The sequence below is a fragment of the Antrostomus carolinensis genome, unplaced genomic scaffold (genome assembly GCF_000700745.2).
Source record: "Antrostomus carolinensis isolate BGI_N321 unplaced genomic scaffold, ASM70074v2 scaffold22379, whole genome shotgun sequence".
NCBI lineage: Eukaryota > Metazoa > Chordata > Aves > Caprimulgiformes > Caprimulgidae > Antrostomus > Antrostomus carolinensis.
The window spans coordinates 11,940-21,686 of NW_010336706.1; the positions used below are offsets into that span (position 1 = coordinate 11,940).

At 34.6% G+C, this 9,747-nt stretch overlaps 1 protein-coding gene across 1 annotated transcript in view; it reads left to right on the forward strand.

Moving 5' to 3' along the window:
* Positions 1 to 9,703, forward strand: part of LOC104530396 (pericentriolar material 1 protein) — a gene marked incomplete at its 3' end in the record, with an annotated part of 21,216 nt that extends 11,513 nt beyond the window's left edge. The window contains exons 14-25 of the mRNA XM_029086730.1: positions 42 to 187; positions 1,128 to 1,318; positions 2,521 to 2,704; positions 3,388 to 3,746; positions 4,292 to 4,450; positions 5,262 to 5,318; positions 6,541 to 6,713; positions 6,798 to 6,926; positions 7,468 to 7,588; positions 7,908 to 8,045; positions 8,273 to 8,406; positions 9,554 to 9,703. Of these exons, the coding sequence (XP_028942563.1) occupies positions 42 to 187; positions 1,128 to 1,318; positions 2,521 to 2,704; positions 3,388 to 3,746; positions 4,292 to 4,450; positions 5,262 to 5,318; positions 6,541 to 6,713; positions 6,798 to 6,926; positions 7,468 to 7,588; positions 7,908 to 8,045; positions 8,273 to 8,406; positions 9,554 to 9,703 (1,941 nt within the window). The remainder of the gene's footprint in view (positions 1 to 41; positions 188 to 1,127; positions 1,319 to 2,520; positions 2,705 to 3,387; positions 3,747 to 4,291; positions 4,451 to 5,261; positions 5,319 to 6,540; positions 6,714 to 6,797; positions 6,927 to 7,467; positions 7,589 to 7,907; positions 8,046 to 8,272; positions 8,407 to 9,553) is intronic.
* Between the last annotated feature and the right edge of the window lie 44 nt (positions 9,704 to 9,747).

Here is a 9,747-nt window from a genome sequence, read left to right on the forward strand (position 1 = left end):
TTTTGGTGATTTGATCACTGTCATATGTTTTCTTTCCACAGACCCTCTCTTGTCTTCTACAGACATTGCTTACAGGCCCTTACAATATGATGCCCAATAATGTTGCGTCTTCACAAGTCCATCTTATTATGCATCAGTTAAACCAGTGTTACACTCAACTGACTTGGCAGCAGAATAACGTCCAGAGGTTTGTTGGCTGTATTAGTGTTTAACTGTGGAATTTGAAATGCTTCTGTAACAGAGAACATGGTCATGTGAATAGAAGATAACAGATAATGGTTAAATATGAGACTGTTGAACTTCTGAGTTGATTGCAAGCTTTTGAAACTGTATACAGCATTTTTTTTTCACTACTGCTTTTAATGCCTTTGAGATGGTTCTTTTTGAGTAATCTTTAGTGAAGAGAACCAGAAGTTGGCACCTCGTTGCAATATCCTTGTTTGGCTTTTTTGGTTAGACTTGCTTTCCTCGAGTATGCCTTTATGTCTGTAGTCTTTGCTAGACTACCTGGCAAGATTCTGGATTCTAATGGTTATGGAAAGATGCTGGAAAAACTTTTTGTGCTTTCTGTGTTGTCAGTCAGAATTTACACTTACTTACTCTCCATTTGGATGTACTACTTTTACCTTCTGAGCAATGATCTTTTTTAAAAAAAGATGTAATAGTCACTTTAATTCATTGCATGAAAATTCAAGCTCTTCATCTCGTTTTTGTATTTGGTAAGTGGTATGTAGGTACTGGCCTCTCATATAATATTTTAAAGTAGTTTTACTGCCATTTCTGCAAATGTTTTGTATCTTCAGTTGTTCCTATTTAAGTTTATTTTTCAGCCTGCTTATTTTTTTAGTATCTACTCAATTTTTTATTGTTCTTGTAAGTATGTTTAACTTTTGTAAACATGAGCACTAGCACAGAGCGGTTGGTTTTAAAACTGTTCCTGTCTGTCACTCAGAATTAAATACAAGTTGTGTTTTATCTTGATTTTTTTTCCCCCACTAGTTAAATGGACTAGTTCTTTATATACATTACATGGGACAGATGAAATAATACAAGTCTCAAATTACTTGAGTATAAATTCACATTTTTCTTTTTTTTTTCCTAAGTGCTTGTTTTTTCTTGTTTTCAAGGCTGAAACAAATGTTAAATGATCTTATGCGCCAGCAAGAACAACAGTGTCAAGAAAAGCCATCAAGAAAGGAGAGAGGCAGTAGTGCACCACCACCTCCATCTCCTGTTTTCTATCCATTCAGCTTTCCTCCGCAACCTGTGAACCTGTTTAATGTACCAGGGTTTCCTAATTTGTCTTCCTTTGCTCCAGGTGAGTGTTACTACAGGTGTGAAAAGTAATATAAATTTCAAAAATTTCCTTTCTCTCATTTAATTGAAGTCTTAATGTGAACTTGCTGAAACTCTGTGACTTTTCCTTTATATTGAAGTGGTCTTAAACAGTACTTGAATGTGCCCATATTATCTTAGCAGAAGTTTGTTAATGTTTATTGCTTAACAATTGTATATTCTGACTGCAGTATGAAAAGCAAGACTTTCTCAATAAGAAGTTTGCTACAGCCAAAAATATCGACTCCATAAAGTTAACATTTCAAATGTTCTTCATCCAACATGTTAAAAGCAGTGTTTGAAGCTCTTGTATACCTTCAGCAATCATTTAATAGTGTTCTAAGTGAACCCTCTAATTTTAAGGTGGCACTTGGTAATTATTTCTCTTTTTCTTAGAACTTCCAGCACTCATTTGTGTTTGAAATACCTGTAAATGAAGTGTATTACTGATTTTTGTTCCCATCAGAGGTATAGAGTAACTGTGGACTTGGGTGCAGTGTTCATAGTCTCATTACCAAATCTACTTTTACTGTTGAATTTGAAATGGAAAAAAGTGTAGGTAATTTACCATATCATTAAAAGGTGTCAAAGCTGTCTTAATATATTGCCGCCCTTTTCAGGAAACAGGCATAGACCTAGATCGTAGCTTTCAGATTCTAAAGTCCATTTTCTGTTTAAGGATATATTTTAAATTATATGAGACCTGCATGGAAGAATAGTTCCATTCAATTTGCCACTACTATAAAGATTCTAAAGTTAAAATAAATAGTAAGAATTTATGGCTACTTTGGCCCTAGGAATACTTGTACCGTTGGAATTTTCTTGTTAGTTTGATGATAGTTGAAGTATTGATAGTCTTAATGCAGGCAGCACTCTGCCTTTTTGGAACTGATGTCATTTTTACCTTTGCTTGTAGGAGCTCTTTATTGGGGTTTTTTGAAGTACTTTCTTCTCCCCACTGATGGGATTTTAGTGGAATGTATAGAATCCAGTAATGTTTTAACCGTGCATTTAAGATAATTTCTGATTATTGCAGTGCTTTCCGGATGAAAACAGTTTTTGCCCACTTCCCTACTGTATTTTTGCCTCATAACTTTATGTTGCCACAACAATATGTCTCGAATTTTACTTTTTTCACACAGATAAATGAGGTAATATCTTCTGACTCTCTTGTTTACTTCATAGGTTTTAACCATAATCCAGTGTTCCCTTCTGGTCTTGGAGATTTTGCACACAATATTTCCCCACACAGCAGTGAGCAGCAGCAGCAACATCCTCCTCTAGATCAGAACGCTTCTGGGAAAACTGAGTATATGGCATTCCCCAAACCTTTTGAAAGCAGTTCCTCTAATGGAGCAGAAAAACAAAGGTATTTAATATCATGGTGCAACTCTCCTTTAAACATTTTTCCTCCCTCTCTCCTTCCTTTTCTGGGGTTTGTGAGAATTCATCATTCTTGAATTCATCATTCTTTTAGGGCATTTATTGTAACAGAATTACAAGAGGATCTTTACTTGTGTGGTTTCCAGTTTATTTTTTTACTTTTATTTTTAGTAAAGTGTTCTGCTTTTCTGTATATTAACTAATGTATACTTTCATGAATATTTTAAGTTGAACTGAATGAATATAGTGTTGGAGTGGTTTTGACATACATTTTATAACTGGAGGAAGATTTCATTTCTATGTTTTTTGAAACTGAGCTGTTTGAATTACTAGAGGATGTAATTTCAGTGAATGGTTAGTTTTTGTGCTGCAGTAGATTGTAATGAATGTTTTAAGAAATGTTTTGTCCTATAGTACTATTTGAGCACAGCAATAACTGCATAAGTGTATTCAGGTTGAAATCAGTGATAAATGAGAATTTCTTTGGATGTCTTTCATTTTCCATTTGGAAGAATTCTCAGCAGATAATTTTTTTTCAATATTCAGTTGATAACTAAGTAACTAGGGCAGATAACCTTAATTATGGATAAAGCTGTTCAGTAATAACATGCTGTTTCTATCTGAGAGACTAGGTTACGACATACTGTGGTCTGTCTTTCTTTCTGACAGAAGGAGTCACAGACAACCTGAAGAGGAAATGGAAAAAAGATCAACTTGGATTAATGATAGCCAGGAAGTGAAAAAAGATGATCAATCTCAGCTGAAAGCAGGTGTTGCAGTTTCAGTACAAAACATTGCTTCAGGTCATAAAAATCAGTCCGATATGAGCAGGAGGAGAGAGTTTGATGAAGAGTCTTGGGAGAGTTTTAGTAGCATGCCTGATCCAATAGACCCAACTACTGTGACAAAGACATTTAAATCTAGAAAAGCATCAGCACAAGCAAGCTTGGCATCAAAAGATAAAACACCCAAATCGAAGAATAAGAGGAAGAGCTCTTCTCAGCTGAAAGGCAGAATTAAAAATACTGGTGGGTTGTAAAGTAATCTTAGATAACATGGCAAACTCAGCTTGGATTATAATTGTTACAGTCTAGAGAATTTACTCTCCATAAATGGTACCTGTAATGATGAAAATAAATTACTAACATTTAATTCATTTTACATAGTGTAACTACAAGAGGATTTTTAGTATTTCAGTAAATAAAAAGCATAACCGATTAGGACATCATGATTTGAATGGATCATGGATGCACTTACACTGAGATAAGGAGTAAGACATCAGGAGAATCTTCATTATGTCTTCATGTTCAAACTGGATGACTTGCTGAAAGATATGCTTCAATAAAATACTGAATCAGAAGAGAGGGACAGTACTAGCGTGTATGATACTGTTGCAGTCATTGAGGATTTAGTGCTACTGTGAAGCTTCATTGTACAGGGGAAAGTTTTTGGCTAGGAAACATCATTGAAGTTTTGCATCTTTGAGATTATCCTTGAACAAATTTTTAGAAGTAATAAAACATTTTGTAAGCTTTTTTTTTTTTATTTCTTCATTTTCATTCCCTCCCGTAAGGTTATGAAAGTGCAAGCGCTTCTAGTGCATGTGAACCCTGCAAGAGCAATAAAACTAGACACTCGGAAGAGGTTGTTCATGCAAAGGTGTTCAGCAAAAGGAACCAGGAACAATTGGAAAAAATTATTAAATACAGTAGATCTACAGAAATGTCTTCAGGTATTCTTTTCTGAATGTCAGTAATTATTTTGTGAACTTCTCCGAGTCCTAAGTATAGAGCCTCTATACTTAGTTGCTAGAATATTATTTAAAAGCAGTGTGTTATGACAAGATGACAGTACTGTATTTCTAGCATGTGGATTTTGCTTTTTAATTTCTAAGGATTATGGAAACAAAAAAGTGTGTGAAAAGTTGGGTACTGATTGTTTTTGGATATTTTTTGTAGATTAGGTACTTGATTAAAATAATTTAGAAAGAAACTCATTACTATAAAACAACCAAAAGCCTAGCCAACCAAAAACCTCACCCATTTGTTGGTGTATGTGTGGAAAGTATCCGCACAACAGGTGAAGCTTTGTTTAGAGTTTAAACTGCATCCTCTATTGCATACATGTTTTCTTTTTATTCATGCTAAAAAAAGCTCTATCAAAGCTCATTCCAATTCAGTCTTATAGCATCACATAAACCCTTACGTTTTTGCCATCTGCACTGCTTTTCTTGTGTCTGCATCATAAAAATATTCTCTTCTGTGTCTTTTGAGGTTCTGTTAGTACCTTTGTTTTGTTTGCAAGATGGAGATATTTTAGTCATTGTAGCACAATGTACAGCTTTGTCAGTGTAGCTGTGTCCACACAAAGAGCTGTTTATTGTTTTAAGTAATAAACTTTTACTAGCCAAGTTTTCACAATAAGCAGCTTTGATGTGGTTTGGATCACTAAGCAGTCTTCCTCCTGCTGTTTTGTATAGACCCTGTCTTTATTTCTGGTGCGCATTTTTGTGTTTATCACTGTCTATCCCCACTTTCCTACAGCGCATGCTAGGAGAATTCTGCAGCAGTCTAACAGAAATGCATGCATTGAAGCGCCAGGTAATGCATTCACTGCTTAGCTTCAAGAATGTCCTATTAGTTTGGGTTGGGTTTTTTTTCCTCTTAGCTTTGGTCCTATAATCTCAGACCGTTTAGCAGATGTTCAAAATTAGTACTATTGCAGCACCTTCTCTATAAAAAAGGCAAGGGAAGTTACTTGTAATTTGCATGAAATGCAACGATAATGAACTACTTTGAATTATAAGTGTGAAGAATGTGTTTTGTTTTTGGTTAGTCACAGTTACAAATAGAAAATATGCAGGTAGATTTTTTTGTTTTTTCAACAAAAACCTAGTTTCAGTTGGCATTTTTAGTATGTTTAAAAGCTACTGTTACATTTTATTAGTGGGGGAGTGAAACAATTTCTGATAGCTTGTTAAAGGTTGAAAAAGTTTGCCTTTGTTCTTAAAAACACTGGTAAACTATTTGCAGACAATCAGATTGCACAGTAATGTTTGCTGTATTGCTAATAACTTCATTAACTTGAATACTAACAAATGTGTATCTGTTAAACTAAGCTGAGTTTTCAAAATTTAACTTTTTTTCCATTCAACACTTGCCAAAATATGTATGTAATAATTTAACTGTTGTGATGCAAGGGTAATCCTTAGTTTTCAAAGGAATGGGAGAATCGGTAGGGAGCACATTCTCATACGTATGTAATAGGACTTAAGGCTAAGAGGTTTCATGTGAGTTTTAGAAGTGATACTAGACATGTATGAGAATGTTGGATTTATGCTTGTGAGGAGGTGCGGGAAGGAGTGGCTGTCTTGAATTCAGTCTAGAGCTTTCTTAATGTTGTTGCTTGTGTTGCAAAAGTATGAATTACTTATATAAACTTGAGACCTTTGGCTATCTCTTTTGAAATACCTTTAAACTCCCATTTTCAGTGTTGAATACCTATTCTGAAAGCAACATTGTGTGTGCAGTACTCTCTTTAATAAAGAATACTTCCTAAATGTATTCAGAATTGTAGAGAAATTTATTCCCATTAATGCTTTATATTTCATTTTGTATATAAAGGATTGCATGATGTATAATTTCAGAATGTTTAAATCTTTGTTGCCCTTCAGGAAATAAGTGAGCCTTAAGAAAGGAGCTGTAATGGAATCTATAATGATTGAGATATAATTTGTGTACCTATTACTTGCATACCTAATAGGCAGTTTTCTCTCAACTGAATGCATGTCAAGGACTTAACGAGTTCCTTTTTTTTCTACAGAAACTGGTAGTGATCTTTCTATGTTTGAAGCTTTGAGAGACACAATTTATTCTGAAGTGGCAACACTAATTTCTCAAAACGAGTCTCGTCCCCACTTTCTCATTGAACTTTTCCATGAGCTTCAGCTGCTAAATACAGATTACCTGAGGCAAAGGGCTCTATATGCTTTGCAGGTGTGCACAAATTTTTTGATCTTGTGTGTGAATCAAACAAATCTTAGATCCTTTTTTACAGTATAGATTTATTATCTTTTCCAGGATATAGTGACCAGACATTTATCTGAGAACAATGAAAAAGGGAAGCGCACAAAATCACTGAATTCTGCGACATGGATGGCATCAAATTCTGAACTCACTCCCAGTGAAAGCCTTGCTTCTACAGATGATGTAAGTTTTCAAGTTCCAAAGCTAATTTGCTGTCAACTTTTCCTATCTTTTCAATTTACATGCATACTTGTGTACTGAAATACTCACACTAGCAACTGGATTTTTATAAAATTCATAACAACTTACACAGACTTTTCTAAACAAAGAAATGAAAGAGCATCTTAATGCAAAAGTGATTAAACATGGTAGGATTCTTGATGCTGGAAATGAGTGATGTGTCAGGGAGGAAAATAACATGGAGAGGGGCACAAATCGGAAACTAATATTCAAAAAGAGCCGAAATCCTCTTGTGAGTAAGGTCAGAGCAAGATTCCCAAGGAATTTTTGCTTTTTTGTATTCCAGAAATCACTGATGCCTCTGTACTGCTTCTTACGTATTTTATAGTTGCAGTATTTGAAACAAACACAGTAGAATCACCTGACGGATTTACATCCTGAAAGTAGACAAGTCTTGATACCACAGCGTGTGGCTGGCTTGTTGACACATCTGTGAGAGGACGGGGGATTCCTGCTTTGTATTCCGTTATTTGGTGTTTTTTAGGAAACTTTTGGCAAGAACTTTTCTACAGAGGCATGTCAAGATTGTGAACAAAATGATGCAGACAATGGGAGTACTATGTCTACATCTTCAAATTTTGAACCCTTTGCCACTGATGACCTTGGTAAGAATGATGTGATTTACAGTGTTTTAAGTGCTACTCCCTCCCTCCTAAAATGCCTGCAGTTATCTACTTTTACATAGTATACTATTCTTTGATTTTTAGTGGGTAACCACATTCTGTAAAACAGCACTTAGAGAAATTAGCCACTTGTGAAACACTTTGAGTTGATCAAAGTGTGTGATAAAATATTGTAACTCAACAGCAGTTATATGTAGATTTCCAAACTTGTGGCTTTGAATTCGTTTTTTATCATTGTTTACTTGTCTTTCAATTGAAAACTTTTTATTTAGATTAAAAGGTGTTTTTATTCTAAATATAGGCAACACAGTGATTCACTTAGATCAAGCTTTGGCTAGGATGAGGGAATATGAGCGTATGAAAATTGAAGCTGAAAGTACCCTTGACTCTGAGGGCTGCTCTAGTAATTTTCAGGGTGCTTCTGCTGCTAAATTAGAAGGTATGCACATATATACATATTTTGCTTAGTTTTAGAAAATAATTATTCTAAATATCAAGAATCATTTAATTGGCTGACTTGCTTTCCTCTTCATTTATATTGGAAACTTAGCAAAGTTTCAAAGGATCTTTCGATTTATTTTTAAAAAAGGAAAATACATGTTTTTGAAATTGATGTTTCTTTAATAGTAATGTGGAATGACTTAAATGTGTGGCTTTTTTATTGAGGTCCAAGTACCAGTGAACATCTTCCTGTGCCACAGTCAAGTGAAGTTTCTGCTGTTCCGTGTCCTCGTATAGATACTCAGCAGCTTGACCGGCAGATTAAAGCAATTATGAAAGAGGTCATTCCTTTTCTAAAGGTAAGAACTCTTTTCCATAAAGTGTGAATTAGGTGAATAGGAAAAGGACCTGCATAATTGCATAGAAGAACATTATTTAAAATGGATACCTTGCATCTTAACACACATTTATTGGCAGTTGTTGCTAAGTTGCAGACCTTGCTGAGGATGAAGTAAGGATTCAATACTCCAACAGAAAGATTCTGTGGAGCTTTTAATAGGAGAAAGAAATTATAGTTTCTGGATTGCATAGAGGTGGTGGACTTGACTTCAAGAAGTTCTTTGGAGCGGACTAAATCAAATAGAAAAGTTTGAGAATCTACTTCTGAAATATTTGCTGCCTTTTAGCAAGGAGGACTGAGATAATTTTAATTAACTATTACATACGATATAACTTGAGATTTTTTTTTTAAGAATAGTTCTGTGAGTTTTAGCATTTGAACTATTACATACAATATAACTTTTGAGATTTTAAGAATAGTTCTGTGAGTTTTAGCATTTTTTTTTTCTCCTGTTTACAAGTGTCTTTTAAAGTTGTTGGGAGTTTGTAAACTTTAGTGAATCCAGAGGAGAAATGTGCTACTATAAAGAAGGAGAAATGGTCGCAGTTCATTCTTTGCAAGGTTAAAGAGCAGAGAAGGTTCAGTTGTAAGATGCTTAAGTAATTGCCCTGTTCCCTTTTATCATGTGCAGTATATAGACTTAGGTTTGTTTAACAAGGTACTTGATTGATACTAGTTTTAAAAACTGTGTATTGTTGACATGCTGCAGTCTCAGTGCCTGAAGGTTTCCATTCTGATTGCAGTTTTAAGGAAGCTTGCAACAGTCAATATCTTAACATAAACTTTAATGCACTTGAGTACACAACCATAATATATGAAGATTCTCGGTTTATACAAATGTTAAAAGATGGTATGTACTGATGTATTGAAAAAGTGAGGTAAAACTTTGTGTGTCATGGACAATCAGTCATTAATGAAGTATGGTATCTGCTATAACCGTGTTCCAGTGAGCTTGTTTTGCAAGATGGGTTAGGACCTGTTCATGGAGTGCTGTTCCTTCAGTGAACAGGTGATTTTTATAGAAATGAAATTCAGTATTTGAGTTGATGGCTAATTTATTATTTTTTTTAAGTGCTAACTAAGGTCATTCTGTGATACTTGTTTAGGAACATATGGATGAAGTATGCTCTTCTCAATTACTGACATCAGTAAGACGTATGGTCTTGACTCTTACACAACAAAACGATGAAAGTAAAGAATTTGTGAAGTTCTTTCATAAGCAGCTTGGCAGTATACTTCAGGTTAGTAGATTTTCAGTGTTGTTTTACAACACTATTGCAACTTGGATAATGAGCAACAG